This window comes from Panthera pardus, unplaced genomic scaffold (assembly GCF_024362965.1).
Source record: "Panthera pardus isolate Hobbes unplaced genomic scaffold, ASM2436296v1 HiC_scaffold_11, whole genome shotgun sequence".
NCBI classification, from domain to species: domain Eukaryota; kingdom Metazoa; phylum Chordata; class Mammalia; order Carnivora; family Felidae; genus Panthera; species Panthera pardus.
Genome location: NW_026526666.1, coordinates 18,596,183 through 18,620,194, shown reverse-complemented (window position 1 = coordinate 18,620,194; position 24,012 = coordinate 18,596,183). Strand labels below are relative to the sequence as shown.

The 24,012-nt window shown below is 35.3% G+C and overlaps 1 protein-coding gene across 2 annotated transcripts; it reads left to right on the top strand.

Annotated features, from left to right (window-relative positions):
* The first annotated feature begins 300 nt into the window (after positions 1-300).
* On the top strand, positions 301-22,377 carry LOC109271948 (alpha-amylase 2B). Of its 2 annotated transcripts, none has more exons than XM_019457672.2 (11): positions 301-466; positions 14,331-14,544; positions 14,872-15,018; positions 15,818-16,015; positions 16,431-16,661; positions 17,437-17,570; positions 18,364-18,486; positions 18,589-18,688; positions 20,204-20,322; positions 20,425-20,550; positions 22,145-22,377. In XM_019457672.2, exons 2-11 carry the CDS (start codon positions 14,377-14,379, stop codon positions 22,332-22,334), a joined length of 1,536 nt encoding a protein of 511 aa, XP_019313217.1. In that variant the 5' UTR covers positions 301-466; positions 14,331-14,376; the 3' UTR covers positions 22,335-22,377. The 2 variants fall into 2 exon arrangements, with proteins under 2 accessions (XP_019313217.1, XP_019313216.1); XM_019457671.2 differs by lacking the exon at positions 301-466 and adding an exon at positions 571-691.
* The last annotated feature ends 1,635 nt before the right edge of the window (positions 22,378-24,012 follow it).

The window sequence follows — 24,012 nt, the reverse complement described above, 5'->3', positions numbered from 1 at the left end:
TTAAAGGTTATTTTATAAAAAAAAAATTCATAGATTGATATAAATGATTTAGGAAATAAAAAGACTAATTGAGATTGGGAGATAATACTGAAAAAGAGAAAGGAAGACCAAAAGAGAAAGCAAACAACTGAAAAGGTACAGTGTAATTAGAAGTGTCAGGGAAGCAAATTGAGCTGAGGGAAGACAGTTGGTTTTCGGAATTGGGAGTGATAGTAGCTAATCAAGTATCATTGTGGAGCTCACATTACACTTTTTTTCACAGATTTGGTTTGGAGAGTTGGAACAGCATTGTAAGAGCACCTATGGAGAAGAAGAGGATTATAGAAAATCTATAAAGCTTTAAATTCAGCATTTTTTTCCTCATTGAAGAGAAAGCAAAACAAGAACTATATGATTTTTGTTATTGTATGATTGAAAAGACTGACCTGTCTACTTGAGAGTTTGCTGATGTAAAGAAGTTGATGTGGTAAGTTATCTTAATATTTTGTGAGTATTGTAGTCCCTACCCCCCGTTTTTTGTCTTGAAATAAGTGGTTTCTGTCATATGATTTGATACAGGTCAAAGTTTTACAAGCTATTTTAGGTTTGTTGACAACTCAAGTTTCAGTTTCCAGCAGCACAAAATGTACTGTTTCTGTCTGAAGTGTGTCTGAGTCTTGGCTGAAAACGTTTCTCTCATTTAAAGAATCTGGTAGGTAAACTTGATTATATTTGCCTTCTTTTCTCTAACTTCACAGGTGATTTATTATCCTGAGCTCAGGGTTCATTTTCCTGTTTTTCCTTTAAGTTTTTTGTTTTTGTTTTTCTTTTTGTTTTATGGAGGTAGGTAGCTCATAGGAGACAGGATACTGTTTTGAGAAAATTGTACATGATTCAGTGTAAAATTTAGAGGAATTAAGACTTTTTTTCAGTAAGAGAAACCACTAACTTGAACAACTACTGTATTGATAATACTAATGAAAGTTCTAGAATATTGAAAACTAGAAAAATAGAAAAAGAAAACACTTGGAGATAAATAAAAGTGACAAAATAACAAGCATAGATGTGACATTTAAGGTATTTCTGTTAAAATTTTTAATAATACTTTAAACCACTTACTCTAAAGATATTTATATAGATATGAAGTATCTAGGCTAATAACTACAAATGACAAGAGTAGATAACTTGTTTATTTTAGGTTAATTTATTTACATGTTAAAAAATATATTAGTATATGCCTGAGATGAGAGGTTGTTTTGGAAAGGGGAAAAGAACATTATAAATAACTAATACTTATATAGGTAACTGACATTTATATAGGTAGAAAGGAAGCTATAGAAATAGATACTGGTTTTTTGACTATTACTTTTTGCTTAACATTTTAATAGAGCTCCTTTATGCTATTTAAGCCATGGTATGATTTAGGTAGACTTAAGCTAAATGACCAAATTTATGGTATTTCATGTGTTAAGAGAAGTCCTGAATTTTTTCTAGAGCCTTTCCCTTATGATGTCATTTATATTGTAGACATTAAATAAAATAACAAGTATCTTTTATATAATACTGATTGAGAAAAAAAAATACTTGAGAACATCAGAAACTAGAAAACTTATGGAGGCGTCTGAGTTAATAGATTTTTTTTTTCTTTTTAACATCGGATATGTTTTATTGGCACTTCAAATATAAATACTTCTTAAGGAGTATTGCTTTATTGGTAGGATATTATCAAATGTTCTAGCTCATATTTTTAAGGAACTCCCAAGACATCTCATATGACTTATTATAGTAACCCTTAAAACTTGAAAAGGAAATTTCTTCTTTTAAAGAAGAAATATGAGATGTGGGCAGCAGAGCATTGATATTAGTATTAATAACTGTGAATAGCTTCTCTGAGGGGAACAATTTTAGGAAATCTATAATGAGAAGTAGCCATAATAACTCTCAAGTTCTTATTTTTTTAATTTGTTATTGATGTCAAAGATGTCAAGGATTTGTTTGCAGATTTTACTTCACAAGATATAAAAATATGCTTTAGTTGTTTTATTTTTTTTTCTTATTTTTTTTTATTTTTTTAATATATGAAATTTACTGTCAAATTGGTTTCCATACAACACCCAGTGCTCATCCCAAAAGGTGTCTTCCTCAATACCCATCACCCACCCTGCCCTCCCTCCCACCCCCCATCAACCCTCAGTTTGTTCTCAGTTTTTAACAGTCTCTTATGCTTTGGCTCTCTCCCACTCTAACCTCTTTTTTTTTTTTTTTTTTTCCTTCCCCTCCCCCATGGGTTTCTGTTATGTTTCTCAGGATCCACATAAGAGTGAAACCATATGGTATCTGTCTTTCTCTGTATGGCTTATTTCACTTAGCATCACACTCTCCAGTTCCATCCATGTTGCTACAAAAGGCCATATTTCATTTTTTCTCATTGCCACGTAGTATTCCATTGTGTATATAAACCACAATTTCTTTATCCATTCATCAGTTGATGGACATTTAGGCTCTTTCCATAATTTGGCTATTGTTGAGAGTGCTGCTATAAACATTGGGGTACAGGTGCCCCTATGCATCAGTACTCCTGTATCCCTTGGATAAATTCCTAGCAGTGCTATTGCTGGGTCATAGGGTAGGTCTATTTTTAATTTTCTGAGGAACCTCCACACTGCTTTCCAGAGCGGCTGCACCAATTTGCATTCCCACCAACAGTGCAAGAGGGTTCCTGTTTCTCCACATCCTCTCCAGCATCTATAGTCTCCTGATTTCTTCTTTTTGGCCACTCTGATTGGCGTGAGGTGGTATCTGAGTGTGGTTTTGATTTGTATTTCCCTGATAAGGAGCGACGTTGAACATCTTTTCATGTGCCTGTTGGCCATCCGGATGTCTTCTTTAGAGAAGTGTCTATTCATGTTTTCTGCCCATTTCTTCACTGGGTTATTTGTTTTTCGGGTGTGGAGTTTGGTGAGCTCTTTATAGATTTTGGATACTAGCCCTTTGTCCGATGTGTCATTTGCAAATATCTTTTCCCATTCCGTTGGTTGCCTTTTAGTTTTGTTGGTTGTTTCCTTTGCTGTGCAGAAGCTTTTTATCTTCATAAGGTCCCAGTAATTCACTTTTGCTTTTAATTCCCTTGCCTTTGGGGATGTGCCAAGTAAGAGATTGCTACGGCTGAGGTCAGAGAGGTCTTTTCCTGCTTTCTCCTCTAAGGTTTTGATGGTTTCCTGTCTCACATTCAGGTCCTTTATCCATTTTGAGTTTATTTTTGTGAATGGTGTGAGAAAGTGGTCTAGTTTCAACCTTCTGCATGTTGCTGTCCAGTTCTCCCAGCACCATTTGTTAAAGAGACTGTCTTTTTTCCATTGGATGTTCTTTCCTGCTTTGTCAAAGATGAGTTGGCCATACGTTTGTGGGTCTAGTTCTGGGGTTTCTATTCTATTCCATTGGTCTATGTGTCTGCTTTTATGCCAATACCATGCTGTCTTGATGATGACAGCTTTGTAGTAGAGGCTAAAGTCTGGGATTGTGATGCCTCCTGCTTTGGTCTTCTTCTTCAAAATTACTTTGGCTATTCGGGGCCTTTTGTGGTTCCATATGAATTTTAGGATTGCTTGTTCTAGTTTCGAGAAGAATGCTGGTGCAATTTTGATTGGGATTGCATTGAATGTGTAGATAGCTTTGGGTAGTATTGACATTTTGACAATATTTATTCTTCCAATCCATGAGCAGGGAATGTCTTTCCATTTCTTTATATCTTCTTCAATTACCTGCATAAGCTTTCTATAGTTTTCAGCATACAGATCTTTTACATCTTTGGTTAGATTTATTCCTAGGTATTTTATGCTTCTTGGTGCAATTGTGAATGGGATCAGTTTCTTCATTTGTCTTTCTGTTGCTTCATTGTTAGTGTATAAGAATGCAACTGATTTCTGCACATTGATTTTGTATCCTGCAACTTTGCTGAATTCATGTATCAGTTCTAGCAGACTTTTGGTGGAGTCTATCGGATTTTCCATGTATAATATCATGTCATCTGCAAAAAGCAAAAGCTTGACTTCATCTTTGCCAATTTTGATGCCTTTGATTTCCTTTTGTTGTCTGATTGCTGATGCTAGAACTTCCAGCACTATATTAAACAACAGCGGTGACAGTGGGCATCCCTGTCGTGTTCCTGATCTCAGGGAAAAAGCTCTCAGTTTTTCCCCGTTGAGGATGGTGTTAGCTGTGGGCTTTTCATAAATGGCCTTTATGATCTTTAAGTATGTTCCTTCTATCCCGACGTTCTCAAGGGTTTTTATTAAGAAAGGGTGCTGGATTTTGTCAAAGGCCTTTTCTGCATCGATTGACAGGATCATATGGTTCTTCTCTTTTTTTTTGTTAATGTGATGTATCACATTGATCGATTTGCGAATGTTGAACCAGCCCTGCATCCCAGGAATGAATCCCACTTGATCATGGTGAATAATTCTTTTTATATGCTGTTGAATTCGATTTGCTAGTATCTTATTGAGAATTTTTGCGTCCATATTCATCAGGGATATTGGCCTGTAGTTCTCTTTTTTTACTGGGTCTCTGTCTGGTTTAGGAATCAAAGTAATACTGGCTTCATAGAATGAGTCTGGAAGTTTTCCTTCCCTTTCTATTTTTTGGAATAGCTTGAGAAGGATAGGTATTATCTCTGCTTTAAATGTCTGGTAGAACTCCCCTGGGAAGCCATCTGGTCCTGGACTCTTATTTGTTGGGAGATTTTTGATAACCGATTCAATTTCTTCGCTGGTTATGGGTCTGTTCAAGCTTTCTATTTCCTCCTGATTGAGTTTTGGAAGAGTGTGGGTGTTTAGAAATTTGTCCATTTCTTCCAGGTTGTCCAATTTGCTGGCATATAATTTTTCATAGTATTCCCTGATAATTGTTTGTATCTCTGAGGGATTGGTTGTAATCATTCCATTTTCATTCATGATTTTATCTATTTGGGTCATCTCCCTTTTCTTTTTGAGAAGCCTGGCTAGAGGTTTGTCAATTTTGTTTATTTTTTCAAAAAACCAACTCTTGGTTTCGTTGATCTGCTCTACAGTTTTTTTAGATTCTATATTGTTTATTTCTGCTCTGATCTTTATTATTTCTCTTCTTCTGCTGGGTTTAGGCTGCCTTTGCTGTTCTGCTTCTATTTCCTTTAGGTGTGCTGTTAGATTTTGTATTTGGGATTTTTCTTGTTTCTTGAGATAGGCCTGGATTGCAATGTATTTTCCTCTCAGGACTGCCTTCGCTGCATCCCAAAGCGTTTGGATTGTTGTATTTTCATTTTCGTTTGTTTCCATATATGTTTTAATTTCTTCTCTAATTGCCTGGTTGACCCACTCATTCGTTAGTAGGGTGTTCTTTAACCTCCATGCTTTTGGAGGTTTTCCAGACTTTTTCCTGTGGTTGATTTCAAGCTTCATAGCATTGTGGTCTGAAAGTATGCATGGTATAATTTCAATTCTTGTAAACTTATGAAGGGCTGTTTTGTGACCCAGTATATGATCTATCTTGGAGAATGTTCCATGTGCACTCGAGAAGAAAGTATATTCTGTTGCTTTGGGATGCAGAGTTCTAAATATATCTGTCAAGTCCATCTGATCCAATGTGTCATTCAGGGCCCTTGTTTCTTTATTGACTGTGTGTCTAGATGATCTATCCATTTCTGTAAGTGGGGTGTTAAAGTCCCCTGCAATGACCACATTCTTATCAATAAGGTTGCTTATGTTTATGAGTAATTGTTTTATATATATGGGGGCTCGGGTATTTGGCGCATAGACATTTATAATAGTTAGCTCTTCCTGGTGGATAGACCCTGTGATTATTATATAATGCCCTTCTTCATCTCTTGTTACAGCCTTTAATTTAAAGTCTAGTTTGTCTGATATAAGTATGGCTACTCCAGCTTTCTTTTGGCTTCCAGGAGCATGATAAATAGTTCTCCATCCCCTCACTCTCAATCTAAAGGTGTCCTCAGATCTAAAATGAGTCTCTTGTAGACAGCAAATAGATGGGTCTTGTTTTTTTATCCATTCTGATACCCTATGTCTTTTAGTTGGCACATTTAATCCATTTACATTCAGTGTTATTATAGAAAGATATGGGTTTAGAGTCGTTGTGATGTCTGTATGTTTTATGCTTGTAGTGATGTCTCTGGTACTTTGTCTCACAGGATCCCCCTTAGGATCTCTTGTAGGGCTGGTTTCGTGGTGACAAATTCCTTCAGTTTTTGTTTGTTTGGGAAGACCTTTATCTCTCCTTCTATTCTAAATGACAGACTTGCTGGATAAAGGATTCTCGGCTGCATATTTTTTCTGTTTAGCACACTGTAGATATCGTGCCAAGCCTTTCTGGCCTGCCAAGTTTCAAAGGAGAGATCAGTCACGAGTCTTATAGGTCTCCCTTTATATGTGAGGGCACGTTTATCCCTTGCTGCTTTCAGAATTTTCTCTTTATCCTTGTATTTTGCCAGTTTCACTATGATATGTCGTGCAGAAGATCGATTCAAGTTACGTCTGAAGGGAGTTCTCTGTGCCTCTTGGATTTCAATGCCTTTTTCCTTCCCCAGTTCAGGGAAGTTCTCAGCTATAATTTGTTCAAGTACCCCTTCAGCACCTTTCCCTCTCTCTTCCTCCTCTGGGATACCAATTATGCGTATATTATTTTTTTTTAGTGTATCACTTAGTTCTCTAATTTTCCCCTCATACTCCTGGATTTTTTTATCTCTCTTTCTTTCAGCTTCCTCTTTCTCCATAACTTTATCTTCTAATTCACCTATTCTCTCCTCTGCCTCTTCAAGCCCAGCCATCGTGGATTCCATTTTGGTTTGCATTTCGTTTAAAGCGTTTTTCAACTCCTCGTGACTGTTCCTTAGTCCCTCGATCTTTGTGGCAAGAGATTCTCTGCTGTCCTGTATACTGTTTTCAAGCCCAGCGATTAATTTTATGACTATTATTCTAAATTCACTTTCTGTTATATTATTTAAATCCTTTTTGATCAGTTCATTAGCTGTTGTTATTTCCTGGAGATTCTTCTGAGGGGAATTCTTCCGTTTGGTCATTTTGGAGAGTCCCTGGCGTGGTGAGGACCTGCAGTGCACTTCCCCTGTGCTGTGGTGTATAACTGGAGTTAGTGGGCGGGGGCCGCAGTCCGACCCGATGTCTGCCCCCAGCCCACTGCTGGGGCCACAGTCAGACTGGTGTGTGCCTTCTCTTCCCCTCTCCTAGGGGCGGGATTCACTGTGGGGTGGCGTGTCCCGTCTGGGCTACTTGCACACTGCCAGGCTTGTGTTGCTGGGGATCTGGCGTATTAGCTGGGGTGGGTAGGCAAGGTGCACGGGGGCTGGAGGGGTAGGCTTAGCTCACTTCTCCTTAGGTGATCCACTTCAGGAGGAGCCCTGTGGCAGCGGGAGGGAGTCAGATCCGCTGCTGGAGGTTTGGCTCCGCAGAAGCACAGAGTTGGGTGTTTGCGGGGAGCGAGCAAGTTCCCTGGCAGGAACTGGTTCCCTTTGGGATTTTGGCTGGGGGATGGGCGGGGGAGATGGCGCTGGCGCCTTTGTTCCCCGCCAAGCTGAGCTCTGCCATCCGGGGGCTCAGCAGCTCTCCCTCCCTTTGTCCTCCAGCCTTCCCGCTTTCCGAGCAGAGCTGTTAACTTATGACCTCCCAGACGCTAAGTCGCGCTTGCTGTCGGAACACAGTCTGTCCGGCCCCTCCGCTTTTGCCAGCCAGACTCGGGGGCTCTGCTTGGCCGGCGAGCCGCCCCTCCGCCCCGGCTCCCTCCCGCCAGTCCGTGGAGCGCGCACCGCCTCGCCGCCCTTCCTACCCTCTTCCGTGGGCCTCTAGTCTGCACTTGACTCCGGAGACTCCGTTCTGCTAATCCTCTGGCGGTTTTCTGGGTTCTTTAGGCAGGTGTAGGTGGAATCTAAGTGATCGGCAGGACGCGCTGTGAGCCCCGCGTCCTCCTACGCCGCCATCTTCCGGAACCCCCTGCTTTAGTTGTTTTAATGCTTATGGAGTTTATAGCTCTTTAGATTGAGAGGAAAATTAAGATTAAATGAGAAAATATAGGACAGTGACTAACACTTGATAAAGATTATTGTATGATTGTATATATCCACCTATGCTGGGGTGCTGATAAAATTTCTTGAATTATGTCTGTATAATTTTAATATGTTATCCCTTATTTTAATAACATCTTAACATATGTGTGAAAAACACTTGTTATTAAAAGAACAGTTCAGAATTAACTAATGAGGCAGTGATGAGTGAAAGGGCGGGCCTACGCCGGCCGACTCCATCTTGTTCTGTGTTCTCCACCTTGAGTGACTATGTCCCCGACATGACCCCTTTTCCGGGAAATTCACAGAAACCTCAGACTGCGCCTCGTCCCCTTGAGTAACCTCCCGCTCACCCGTTCAAACTTTCTGATCAAAACACGCCCAGCGACCTGCGTAACAGGACTCCGACCCTTCCCCAACCAATCGGCTGAGGCCACGACCCTTCCCCAGCCAATCGGCTGAGGCCACAGCCATTACCTCACCAACTGCCCCTAGACCCCTATAAAACCTTTGTGCTTTTGAAACTCGCTCTCTCTCCCTGGTATCTCACCGCTGCGTCGGTGCAGGTAGGGGATTGAGCTCGAGCTAGCTCGAATAAAGGTTCTTTTGCTTTTGCATCGGACTCGGCTCCCTAGTGGTCTTTGGGGATCACGAATTCTGGGCATAACAATGAGAAGTTATGTCAAAATCAATGTGTGTCTGCTAGAAGTTCTAAAGTGTTTAAAACTAAAAGAGAGAAAAAGAAGAGTGGAAAAAATAGGTAGAAAACATTGCCAGTTCCTTCTTATCACTATCTATTCTTTCGTGTGTTTGTGTGTGTGTGTGTGGGGGGGGTGTGCAAATAGTTCTGAGAAATAGAAAGTATTATTAGAATTTGGCAAGAGTGGAATGGAAAGAGAGAATGTCCAAGTGATAATAACTAGAAGTAGAAAGAGAACACGAGTTTAGAGCAGTTTGAACAGTACCAGCAGTAAAAATAACAAAACAATAATAACATCACAGCAGCCAAATATATTGAGTTTTTATTGTATTCATGCACCAGGATAACAGCTTTATTGGTGTTAATTCACTTAATCATCATGACAGCTTTATGAGGTACATATTGCTTTTTCTAGTTCATAGATAAACTTAAAGAGATTATTTTCCACAGTCACACAGATGATAAATGACAGGGTCAGAATTTAAACTGTAGTTTGTCTAACTCCTAAGGTCATGTTCTTAACCATTACATTTTAACATTTGGAACCTTAAGTCATGTATAAAGTTCAAACCATGCTGCTCTTATCTAATTCCCGCCTCTTTATCACCATCAGCCCTATATCATCCACAGTCTCATCAGTCTTCTCTCCTATTCTTATTCTAATACTCATCTACATCCAGTTGGTCTCTTGTCCTCCTTGCAAATTTTCCTTCCTATTTGTTTTTGAAAGCCTTTCTCTGGTAATAAAAGTCCTTTCCCTATTATGAAGGCACCTCTTTATATGCTCCCTCCAATCTCCCTTATCATATACACTGCTGGGCTTTACCCGAACAAAGTTGTAAATTTGGACTCAACAGCTGTCTTGTCAACTCTCTTTGTCTACTCTCAAAGGTCCAGCTCTCCAGGCCTGATAATTCATCCATGTTCATTGACTTATATATACTAGTTGTTTATAGATGTTATCTATTCTGATTGGTCAGTGTCTGTGACCAAATCCAGTTGTTAAATATTTTGTATGCCATTTCTGAAACTATCATTGCTTTGTTGAAAGTTCCCAAATCTATCTGCTTCTTTCTTCATATCTAATACTTTTTTATACTTCAATCTCAGTATATCCCAGTATTAGTTCTTCAGTTTCCCTAACCAAGTCTGCTTCTAGATTGCTCAAGAATGGTAATTGCATTGTCATTCTTCGATTCATTAACCTTTAAATCAGAGTCCCCTTTGACTCTTCCTTTTCTTTATTTTCCTACATCCAGTTACTTACCATTTCATGTAGACTTGGTCTCCACCAAATCTATTTTATCTTTCCTTTCTGTATTAGTGAATTATTGCCGAATAACAATAATAATGTATTATGCCTCACAATTTTATGGGTTGGCTAGGTGGTTCTTCTGCTGCTTTTGTCCTGGAATAACCATTCGACTACAGTTAGTTGGTAGATCAACTCAGATGGTTGGAATGGGTAGAAACAATTAGATCTCTTCATGTGGTAATTTATCCTAGTTATCCAAACAACACAATGGTCTTAGATTTTTCAAGAGATCAAGATCCATTGGGTAAGTGCTAGTCAAACTTCTGTTTGTGTCTTATTTGCTGACATCCCACTGGGCAAAACGACTTATAAGCCAATTCCATAGCCTATGAAGGAAGAGACCCCAAATTGGATACAAGCAAGTGTCATTCACTGGGTGACACTGATTGTAACAATTTATTATACACTCAATTTCACTCCTACTGCTATCTTCAATTGTTTCTATCTCAGTTCTCTTTGCTTCCCAATCCATCTGATATACTGTAAAAGCTCTAATCATGTTACTGTTCTTTTTCAAAACAAACAAACAAACAAACAAACAAATGAACAACACCCTTCTATATAGCTTCTTATAGCTTTAGGAAGAAATTCTGCTTTCTCCTCCTTGACTTTAAGATATCTCAATATGACTCTCCTACCTTAATTCCTATGGCTCCCCTGCACCTTACTTAGTGTTCTACAAAACTATATGGGTTTCTTGATATTCTTCTTTCTCATTTCCTAAATTTGTTTTCATTTTTGTTTTTGTTTTTATTTATTTTTTTTAGTCAGAGCTATTTCACCTTCTCTGTTTTATTTAAAGGTTAAAGTCAAACCTGTTCTTTGAATTGACTGTATCTTCCTCTGTTCTCATCCAGCACAAATTATTTTTTCTATCAATGAAATCATGAAACACTTTACTTGTATCTTTCTTAAAGTAGTAATCATATTCTTTATTTTATTATTGTTACTTATGTTTGTGTACAGATGTGTCCTTTCTCTGATTTAATATTATCTCTAGAATGGTACTGCCCATTAGAAATTTAATGAAAACTACATATATAATTTAAAAATTTTTGATAGCCAAATATTAAAAGATGCCAAAAGAAATTGGGGAAATTAAGGTTAATAATAAATTTTATTTAACCTAATGCATCACAAAATATTTCAGCATATAAATGACATAAAATTATTAATTTTTTACATTAATTTTTCACGCTATTTCTTCAAAATGTGGAGTATATTTTCCACTTATAGCACATTTCTGTACAGACTAATATTTTAAGTTATCAGTAGCCAAATGTTGTAGCTACCATGTTGAATATCACACCTCTAGAATACTATGAGGAATATTGGTATAATACAGAGAATGTTGATTTGTGGTAGGACCTATTAACAAATTCTGTCTTGTTATATACTGTCTGAGCCTGGACAGTTTACTTTTTATCTGGGCTATAGTTCCTTTATGTGTAAAAAGTTTTTTGCAAAGATTAAATTATATCACATAATTTCTGACAGTGTTTGTTTATTTTTAAAAATCATTGAAGACATAACCCAAGTTATGCCAATGCTTTGCACAGTGCCTAGAATTTAGAATCTTATGTTACAATTTGTTGATTACATAAGCCATTACTAGCTATTTGTTTTGCTAGTTTCTAGGAATTTAGATAGGAAGTATACCTTTAAGAAGTTTTGTCCAGAATGATGGACACATAAGTACTTAATTATTTATAATATATTTACAATATAAATCAAATACAGCTTAATATTGTGATATATGTTAAAAAGCTATCATATAGATCAGTTATTAACTATGCCTGGGAATAACAGGATAGGCTTTAAAAGATGTTGCTTATGAAGTATACAAGGATGATGGAAGGTGATTATAGAAAGGAAAACACTTCGAAAATTACGGAGCAATGAAATTACTTGTGAAATATGAGGAAATTTTAGTTTTGCAATGGGTAAGCATTAGGGACTAAACGTTTGTGTCTCCCCCCCACCAACTTTACATATTGAAACCCTAGCTCCCCGTGGGTGGTATAAGGTTGTGGGGTCTTTGGGAAGTAATTAGGTTTAGATGAAGTCATGAGAGTGAGCCCCATGATGGCATTAGTGTCCTTGTAAGAAGAGAGACTAGAGCTATACTCTGTTCTCCATCATATAAAGATACAGGGAGAAGATGGCCATCTATGAACCTGGAAGGGGGCTCTCACCAGACACTGAACCTACTGACATTTTGATTTCAGGCTTCCTAGCCTCCATAACTATGAGAAATAAATATTTGTTGATTATCACCCAGTCTGTGATAATCTTGTTATAGTAACTTGAACTGACTAAGAAAGTAGGACACATAGTGTTTACATGGTGAGTTGGAAGAAGGACCAAAGGAGAGCATTAGGGTTGCTAGAGAAATAATTATGGACCATAGTGCTCTATATAACCCTTCCCCAAAGCTGGTACTTCCTTATTTTTCCTTATCTTAATGAATGGTATCATTACCAGATACCTAGTTCTTTAGTTTTTCTCTTTCCCTCATTCTTTAAAAAAAAAAAAAAAATTTTTTTTTAATGCTTATTTATTTTGGAGAGACAGAGTCCAAGCAGGGGAGGGGCAGAGACAGAGAGAGACACAGAATCCTAAGCAGGCTCCAGGCTCTGAGCTGTTGGCACAGAGCCCAGCATGGGGCTCAAACTCATGAACTGAGAGACCATGACCTGAGCCAGACTCATGAACTGAGAGATCATGACCTGAGCCAAAGTCGGCCGTTTAACCTGCTGAGCCACCCAGGCGCCCCTCTCTTTCCCTCATTCTTCAGCTCTAATCTATCCATAAACCTATTACCTCTCTGTCTATGAAATATATCCTGTCAATGCCCCTAGTCTAAGCCACTCACCTCTTTCCTAAACCACTAAAAAAGTCTAACAGATCTCCTTACCCCTACTCTTGTTTTCCTATAATCCAATTTCTTCAGAGTAACAAGAGTGATTTTCTTTTAAAGTACACCAGAGTTTCTTAGCTCCCTTTCTTACAGACACAATGCCTCTCTCTTTCATTATATTCTACAAGATCCTACATGATCTGGCCTAATTCTCAGACCTCATATCAGTTTGCCCTTCCCTTTATTACATATTGTTTAGCTACACTGACTTCTATTTATTTATTTATGTATTTATTTATTTATTTATTTATTTATTTATTTATTTATTTATTTAATATTGCTTGAAGTTTTTCTTTCCTTGGGTTTTTTCTGTTGTACTTTCCTCTAGATTGCTCTTTCTCTGATCTTCAAATCACTGGGTGCTTCTAATCCTTCAAATACTAGCTGAAAATCATTTCCACAAAGAAATCTTTCCTGAATATTTAGTTTAAAATACCTTAATGGCAAAGTCACTTTCTATTTTATTACTATTAATTCATACTAGTTCTTATTGATATCTTCAATGTATCATCCTCATCATTTAATCCTATATTTTCTTTCCACACTAGAATGTAACAAGAACAAGAATCCTATCTATCTTATTTATTACTGTATCCCAAATATCATCCACATGCTTAAACAAAAAACAATATTCAGTTAATGCTTGTTGGATTAAAGGATTAAGTGTTTTCCACCTGTACTATTTTTCTCTTTCATAGGTTTTTACTTACGTTAAGAAGAAAATGAGGTGTGAATTTATTAATTTGGTGTCCTATCAGGTATGAAATATTTGGCTATAAGGGGAAAAAAACAAAACGCTCTGCTGCTACAGCCACTGCATTAAGCATATGATTTGATGGAGTGGGGAAAAGTGTCTCTATCTTTATTTCAACTTCCAAATAGTTTCTTAAATCTTAATGTAGAAAGTTAAATAACTAAAAATTAGGGTTGGTGGTATAAGAAAAGAACTGAATTAAATATCCTGTTTCTTTTTGAAATTGAAACATTATAATGTTTGCAAATAGATAGTTAAGGCAATGTTTTGATTATAAATTCAACTGGCTTTGATTGTGATTTTCCTTCTATTTGTGAAGGACTTCAGAAAGAAATCTAATTCTAATTAAATAATCCATGATTGAGGATTCTCTCTATATAAAATTCCAGATGTTTAAAAAGGTTAATATTCCCTCAGTAAAGAAAGCATTAAGTTCTAAAAGGTCATTTAGATTGTTTGCCTGGTATATTGTTTACAGATATTCTTCACCTGTTAATATTATTATTATTGATAATTCTTTTCAGATCATGAACACTTTATGCTCTATGTATTTATTCATGTTAATATTTACCTAGTAAAATATTTTTCTTACAGGAAGATAAATAGTTGCTGCAAAGAACACTGACAACTTCAAAGCAAAATGAAGTTCTTTCTATTGCTTTCAGTCATTGGGTTCTGCTGGGCTCAGTATGCCCCAAATACCAAACCTGGACGGACATCTATTGTCCATCTGTTTGAGTGGCGCTGGGCTGACATTGCTCTTGAATGTGAGCGATACTTAGCTCCCAGAGGATTTGGAGGGGTTCAGGTGGGTATTATTCTTAGTATAAATTGCAAAGTTTGCTGTGCTTATAGTAAATGGTATTATGATCTGTATCTGTGAAGCTGGAAGATTTTACTGCACAAATAGGTACTCTAAAACAGTTTACTGAGGAAGAAAAAAATTTAGTATTATTGACAACTTTATGTTTTGTTTCTGATATAAACCTTCTTCAGGAGGACATTTCCAATGTGGTAGTTAAAAATGTAGCTGTATATGCAAAGATTCAGAAATAAGTTTAGATCATTGATTATGTTATAGAGTATCTGATGATATAAAGTAACCCATAATATGATACTTATTGTTTATTTGTAGATCTCTCCACCCAATGAAAATGTTGTGATTAATAGCCCTTTAAGACCTTGGTGGGAAAGATACCAACCAGTTAGCTACAAGTTATGCACAAGATCAGGAAATGAAAATGAATTCAAAGACATGGTGACTAGATGTAACAACGTTGGTGTAAGTGAATTAAAATTTCCTTTAAAAACATTATTTAGGAAAATTCTCTCTCTTGTCTCCTGTTCCTTATGAGCAGAATATTTTCCATAGTTTTTTATTTTATTTTATTTTACTTTACACTTAAGCTATAACTAGAACTTGTTACCTATGTTTAACTTTTGTAAATCTTTGTATATGTACCATTTGTCTACTAAAGAAAATTTCAATCAAAGTTTAAAGCCAAAATTATTTATAAAGCAAATATAACTGTACACATTTCTGGGGAATACTTTCTAGTTAGGAATTGGAAATTCCAGTTGCAATATTTGTTATAATTTTTATGTGGCTTGTATATGCACCTATAATTTCTGGGTCTTCTTCCCCATAGGTTTTTTGATGGTAAATAGTTATATTATGAGAGATTTACCTTCGTCTCTTTAGATGCTAAGTAGATAATAGAGGCTAGCTGCTTCTTTCTTAGGATGATGCATGGAAATTTCAAAAACCAATGTTCTCTCCTGTCTTTTATGATTCTGATCTGTCCCCCCAAAAGGCTATTTGCATTTTTTCATAGTTATGGTAGTTTTAGTTACCAGTTTGTCATTTATGTAAATATTTTACCAAGAGGGTAAAATGCAGATAGGTATTCAGTTCACATGGATATCCCTTCACACTTAACTTTTGGTTTACTAGGAAGATAAGTTAAAAAATAACAAATATCAGTTTTGGAGTGTGATTAACATGCTGTAAACTTTAGTCGATAATACTATAGATTTCTACCTCTCTAAAGACAAACTGAAATAGAAACTTTGTTTTTCAGGTCCATATTTATGTGGATGCTGTAATTAATCATATGAGTGGGAATGGTGTGGGTGCAGGAACAAGCAGTACTTGTGGAAGTTACTTCAACCCTGGAAATAGAGATTTTCCAGCAGTCCCATTCTCTCATTGGGATTTTAATGATGGTAAATGTAGAACTGGAAGTGGAGACATTGAGAACTATAATGATCCTTATCAGGTAATTAAAGAAAAAAACCACAGTGATTGGAATAAAGAGCTATCCGTGCCTTTAATTATCCACATGTAGCTTATTGATCTTCGTTTTAAATACTGGTTTAGATTCCTTATGAAAATAAGGATTCCAAGTCTGACTCTTTAAAAATTAGAAACCCAAATCAGTATTTAAAATATTTTTCCCAATTAAATTTGTCCCAATAAAAAAAAAAAAAACTCATCTGCTTTATTTCCTACAGACTCCATTTTTTCTAATACATCAAAGGTATGTCCATACTATAATGTCAGTATGTTCAGTTCCCAATGCAAAAAAGACACTATAGAAACACCTGTTAATGAATAAATGAATGAATAATCAAATGGATTGTCAGGTTAAGGTGGTGTTTTGTGTATCAATCACAAAATTTTTACCTCAATAGGTCAGAGATTGTCGTCTGGTGGGTCTTCTTGATCTTGCACTGGAGAAAGATTATGTGCGTTCTAAGATTGCTGAATATCTGAACCGCCTCATTGACATTGGTGTAGCAGGGTTCAGAATTGATGCTTCTAAGCACATGTGGCCTGGAGACATGAAGGCAATTTTGGATAAACTGCATAATCTAAGTACAAACTGGTTCCCCGAAGGAAGTAAACCCTTCATTTACCAGGAGGTACATCAGTATATATATGTATATGTATTTCATAGGTATATGAAAAAATATAATTTAATTAATTAGAAAATAAATGGTAGATTTGATTAAAGATACAATTTCTGTAGTTTAATGGCTGTATCATTTGTATAGAAGAGTGTTCTTTAACTTTCTTTCATTGGAACAGCATCTAACATCTAACTCTTTATCATAAGAGGTTTTATGGAAGTGCAGAGAATTCATTTAGGCTGCAAACATCTGTGTCATTTACGGTCTCCCCAGAGACCATTAGAAAAGACAGATAATAACATAGTTGCTATCTTGAGCCAGTCTGAGTTTAAATCTTGGCTATAGCACTAGTAGCTGTGTTCACTTAGGCAAGTTGATTAACCTCTGTATGCAACATTTTATTTTCAAGTGAAGAAAAGGGATGGTGATAATAGTTATGTCTTTGTCTTTGTCCAACAGTTAAATGAGTTAATATTTATTAACCACTTAGAAATGTTGTCATCCAGATATCAAGTGCTATATAAGTATGACCTATTGTTATCATTTATGTACAATACTAAATTAGGTCAACATTCTCACAGGACAACAGATCACCTTGTATCATGTTATTTTTAATATTGTAGCATGTAATTTAGCAAAAAAGCAAGAATCTTGATATAAAGAAAACCATTTTGGGTATTTCAAATAACATAACTAGTTTCAAGTCATTTTCTACATAATGTTAACCTTTTGGTTAAAATTCTTTAAAGTTCTTATTAAAGTAATATTTTTCTTGTATTTCTACTAGGTAATTGATCTGGGTGGTGAGCCAATGAAAAGCAGTGAGTACTTTGGAAATGGCTGTGTGACAGAATTCAAGTATGGTGCAAAATTAGGCACAGTTCTGCGCAAGTGGGATGGAGAGAAGATGGCTTACTTAAAGTAAATGAAATACGATTTGTCTTTTAAATTATTTCACAGATGTATTAGTCTTATTATCCCAATCTGAGTTATCTTCTTTGGAACTTATTTAGAATTTTTAAGGATTCAATTACGAATAATAAGGGTTATAGTTTCCCAAATTCCAATGTATCATCTTTATTATTTAGAATGTCAATCATGAGGATATCTCAAAACCTCAAATATAACCTAGAGACTTTAATCTATGTCTTATATAACTCTACTATATTTGACTAGTGTTTGTATACAATATGTGAAGGCCATGCTATTATTAAAATGATTGTATCATTTATAAAGTACCTAAAATGTGGCTACATTATGGATTTTACATATATTATATCAATTAATTAATTTCAAATATTAGAATGTTTATATTATAACAATACAATATTAAAACCTGATTTTAACCCAGTTTTCCATTCTGTATGATGTGATATGGATGTTGATCCTTCTGAAGTCTCATCTAAATTATACTGAAACCTCTAAAAGGACTTTTTATAACAAAAATCTCATACCTGTAACATGAATATAATACAAGTAATCCATACATATATACATACATTGAATGTATAGTATATCTATATATATAGTATATCTATTTATCTATCTCTATATATATTTATTTTTTTATTTTAAAAACACTCCTATAGAATAATCATTTAATTAGAGACAGAATTTCATTTGGGGATGCTATACCAAAAGAAATACACATTTAGGTTACCCTAAAACTATTGGAAAAGAATACATGTATTTTTGTGTATATGTGTTTTAATAGGAACTGGGGAGAAGGATGGGGTTTCATGCGTTCTGACAGAGCACTTGTCTTTGTGGACAATCATGACAATCAGCGAGGACATGGAGCTGGAGGAGCATCTATTCTAACATTCTGGGACTCCAGGTAGGAAATAAAACCCACCCCCCCCCCCATTTTTTTACATTTGTTTTAATGACATTAAAAGTATTGTTTTCTTCTATGATGATATCATTTTGTAACCTTCAGACTGTACAAAATGGCAGTTGGATTTATGCTTGCTCATCCGTATGGATTTACACGAGTAATGTCAAGCTTCCGTTGGCCAAGACATTTTGAAAATGGAAAAGTAAGTTTTTGTGCTGTCCAATATATATTTTTCTCAAGAAAGGAAAGGCAGTTTTGTTTTAATTGTACATGACACTATTATATTTACTATTTATCAAGTATTTAAGTGTAAACCTGATGCAGGATGCTTTTAGCAATTCAATTAATATTATGGTCTCTGTTGTCAAAGAGTATTGTAGGCTATATCAGAAGTATGACAAACATCCCCTCCCCAAAGAAACACTTTAAAATAAGGATATAGTAAGTAAAATATGTACTTCTCATACGTACCTACTTCATAGAGTTGATATGAGGATTACAAGTTAACACTGGTAAAGAACTTAAAACAGTACCTGCCCATAGTATGATCAATATAAATATTTGTTAAATACTTTTTTTTAAAAAGTTGTATGGAATGAAAAGAAGTTGTTCAGTTGAACTTTTGTTAAATAGGGAAAATATCTTATAAGTGGAAGGAAAATATATGTATTAAGGAAGGGAAATTTACAGACTATTTTGGAAAAGGTAAAGATGAGAAAAATATTTGGGGTAATATATGGGGTATTGAGTAGCAATTTGAAAAACGAACTGAGAAATATAATTATGAATGTATTGGGAAAGTTATTGGAATTTTTTTTTAAACTGAAGATTTCAGATGCAGCATTGTACAGCAACTTCATACCTAAACTAAAAATCTTTTTCACGTCAAACCAGACTGATTTCTTCCATTTTTTTTCTCTATCTTTAAAATTACCAATCCGAAAATCACAAGATTAAAAATTTGATCAATTTAGTAAAGAATATTGTGATGTATTGACTAGCACATTTATCCAAAAGGAAGAATGAAAGAAATGAATATTTATTCAGCAATTATCATATTCAAGGCATTTTTCACATAATTATTTAATTAGGCACAGAGAAGGTATGTATGTTAACTAAGTTTTCTTTTTTTTTTAATGTTTATTTACTTATTTTGAGAGAAAGAGAGTATGAGCAGGGGAGGGGCAGAGAAAGAGGGAGACAGAATCCCAAGCTGGCTCTGCACTGTCCAGCACAGAGCCAGATGGGCTTGACCTTATAAACCATGAGATAATGACTTGAGCCAAAATCAAGAGTATAGTGCTCAACTGACTGAGACACCCAGTCACCCCAATGTTATCTAAGATTTTTTATCTAATAGTAATAGAATCTGTGTTTTCATTCTGCTGTCTCTGACACTAAAGTTCTTGTCATTTCAATGTCATTCACTTTTTTCCCAGAGCTTAGCCATAACAATTCCTTGGAAAGAAAGTGAAGAGGTAAAAAAAAAAAAAAAAAAAAAAAATCTGACCTTTAATATATGGCACTAAGAAAATTAGCAATTGGGAAGAAAATGGTGAGGACCTGGTAAAGGGCTATAAAAATACTGAAGGAGTTAGTATTACTAAATGAAGATGCTGTAGACACAAGTAAGACAGATTGGGTTTTGTGTAATAAAGAAGAAAGAAACAAATACATGAAATGTTAAAAAATCTAAGCTTTTTTTCCTTTAATTAAGGATGTTAATGATTGGATTGGGCCACCAAATAATAATGGAGTAATTAAAGAAGTTACTATTAATCCAGACACCACTTGTGGCAATGATTGGGTCTGTGAACATCGGTGGCGTCAAATAAGGTATCTTATTTAGAGATGACCTCTAATATTAAACATTCTTAAAATTTTATTTTAAACTGTTAAATGTATTCATCAGCATTTTATGTGGTATTTTATCTTTAGGAACATGGTTATGTTCCGTAATGTAGTTGATGGCCAACCTTTTACAAACTGGTGGGATAATGGTAGCAATCAAGTAGCTTTTGGAAGAGGAAACAGAGGATTTATTGTTTTTAACAATGATGACTGGTAAGTAGATATCAATTAGAAGTAACATTTTAAATAACATTTATACTAGTTTCTTGGTTTACTACTTTCTCTTATTACACATTTACTTTTTTTATATCTGAAAAAATTCTTTAGTCAGCAGATTAAGAAAACACAGGAATCTGAAAAGAACCAGAAGAAAAATGATGGCTCTTATTCTTCTGATCTCTTCCTTATTAGGACTTTCTGTTCTAAGTGGAATTATTCTATGTGCACCCTTGCATATCATGTGCAGATATTCTGCACATGTATGTTTCCACACATATACCCCACACAAAATACACAGAATAGTTGATATAAAGGTTGTGAAATCACTAAAAGAACATGTCATAGCCCCTTTCTTCTTTCCTCCCCTTTTTTAAATAATGGAAAAATATTGCTTCAGTATCTTTTTTTAGCTCTTTTTTTCAAGTACTCTTTTATCTAATTTTTGGTCTTCTTTTTTTCATTTCCTTGTCTCTCTCTGACAAATAATATGTTTTTTAAAGCATATGTATAAAGAGCATGTATCTTATGGTCCGTCAGTGACCAGCCTCAGGAGATTTTTGAGTTTTAACTCTGAGACTTCTTATTGGCTTTCATTGGTCATACTTATATCCTCTGCCTCTAGTATATTGATTCCCTAATATATAGAACTATAGCTTAGAAGACATCTTTTAAGCAATTGAAATGTCTCAGTCCAAGGCCAACTTTCACTCATGCTTAGCTCATTCTAGCTTAAATTATATTTTGCTGACAAAAAAATAAATTGAATATATCTCTTTCTTACCAAAAGAAGCCATGGCTAGTCCTTTCATTTCTATCTTTTCTGGATGGGAGAAGCAAAATAAATTTATGAGACCTCTTTTTTTTTAATGTTTATCTATTTTTGAGAGAGAGAGAGAGAGAGAGAGAGAACATATGAATGGGATGAAGGACAAAGAGAGAGAAGACAGCCAAATAGGCTCCACTCTGTCAGTGAGGAGCTGGACTTGTGGCTTAATCTTACAAACAGTGAGATCACGACCTGAGCTAAAGTCAAGAGTCTTTTATGACCTAAGCCAAAATCAAGATTCACTTAACTGGCTAAGCCACTCAGGTGCCCCATAAATTTATGAGACAGCTTTATATTTAAAACCATATACTTCACAAAATCCAAGATTATTTTTATCTCTAGCCCAAATTCATTTTAGCCTCTTGTGAAAAATAGTTTTGAAGAAATAATCAAATTTAAATTTTTGAAAGTAATTAGTATTTTCTTAAGTTTAGATGAGAACAAATTTAAAAGATTTGTGTTAACCACAAGAATTGCTTTTATCGAAGGGTGATAATTCACTCAAATCTTCACTGATATTCCTCAACTTTAATTTTGTGGTAATATTCACTATTGACTAGGGAATTAGTAAATCTTCTGTAAGATTACTTTTAGTCCTGGAAAACTGTTCACATCTACTGGAGAGGTTTTTGTATTTGGATTTTCTTCTCACTGAGACTTTGCTTAGAGTTCTACAGCACAAAGTTAACCTTTTAGAGATAGTCTGAATTCTTGCTTTTCATTCTGTTGAATTCAAGTTAAATCTTAAATTTTATTTTGCAGGCCATTATCTTTAACTTTGCAAACTGGTCTTCCTGCTGGCACATATTGTGATGTTATTTCTGGAGATAAAATTGATGACAATTGTACAGGAATTAAAATTTATGTTTCTGGGGATGGCAATGCTCATTTTTCTGTTAGTAACTCTGCTGAAGATCCATTTATTGCAATTCATGCTGAATCTAAATTATAAAATTTGAAGCAAATACACATAATCAGAGAAAAAACCAAGTGTATTTCTTTGTGTATGTGTGTGTGTGCGCGCGTTTGTATTCTTATAATTCATTAATTTTTGGTAAAAGCTATAAGTAACCAACTTGAAAAACTCAGAAAAGCATACAAATCATATATAATTATAAGGTAGCCACAATCAACATCATGTTATATTTTAGAAGACTTATGATGACTTATTTGTCAAAACAATTTCTAAGAATTCAGAGAGACATCTTGATAAATATGTTTGTTGCCATTAACACCATTTGCCCAGTATGTATTTCTGTATTTCTTCCATCAAGTATTTCTAAGAATTAGTTAGGGATAGTTGATTTAATGATGATTCCCATACAGAGTTAGAACACTTGAATGGTTTTAACAGTATGAAAGCCCTTTTACAGTTAATAAGTTAAAAACTTAAATTATGCAAGGTATCATTCTTAATTATATGGAGCTCCCAGGAATATTCTTTCTGTATTTTTTTCTCTTTTTCTTTGTAATGTCTTTAACTTGATGTTTTTGTGTGTGTGTTTTCTTTCATCTCCTAACCCCCAGTATGAGTTTATTTATTTATTTAGGACTTTCATTACACCATATGCTCTGGATGTTTTTCCTGATCCTCTAGCTATTCATTTTCCTTCACCTTGACTTTAAATGTGTAATTTGGTAAGGATCTCATCTGGGTCTTATAACTCTCAGTTGTTTTCCTTATGCTTGAGTGATAAAATAAAACCATAATTGTGAATCTGTCTCTTCTTTTTACCTGTAAATTTATCTGTACTTGCCCCTGTTATTTTCTTTTTCCTGCCTGTCATAATGAAGAAAGTGTACTTCATTCTACCAAAGGCCATTCTTCTCACTTGTGTTAATAATACCATTTCCTTTTTTATCTTGTGGGGAAATTTGTTTCTTTCATTATTCTTTCTCTTCTGATTTAGTAATATTTCCCTTTCTGCTTAGATTACTCCCCTCAGGTTACATGTCTTCCAACTAACAAATCAATGACTCCCTCCCCAGTTCTTCCCAAATTAAATTAATTCCTGGTTAACCCTGATTTGTTAGGTCATAAATGTCATTGAATTTCAATAGAAGCAAAAAAGTATGTGACAAAATTCAACATCTTTTTATGATAAAATCTCTCAATAATTAGGTATAGAAGGAATGCACCACAGCATTATAAAAGCCATATATGACAAGCCTACAGCAAACATCATGCTCAATCGTGAAAAGCTGAAAGCTTTTCCTCTAAAATCTGGAACAAGAAAAGGATGTGTCATAGACTATGGGTCTAAAGTTCTTTCTTGTCTAGCAAGACAAGAGAATGAAAACCGAGAGATGGCTAATGTCTGGGAAAAGACAACAGCCCTGAATAAGGGTCCTTGCCCTGTATTTACTAAGATCAGAAGGCTTACAAACATGATGGGCATGCACAAAGAAACAAAAAAAAACTGGGAACATTAACTTGGGGATGTGAGGGAAAAGGGGGGTTTTGAAGGTATACGGTGTTTAGGATTTGGGTCAATATAAAACAAAATCCTGGCGCCAGACAGATGGGCAGATGGGCAGTTGTTAACGGCAGGCAGGAGGCCCCATGTCTGTGTATCGTAGCTAGCCTAGGGGATAAGGAAGATAGGGGGAATAACCTCACAGTTAACAAG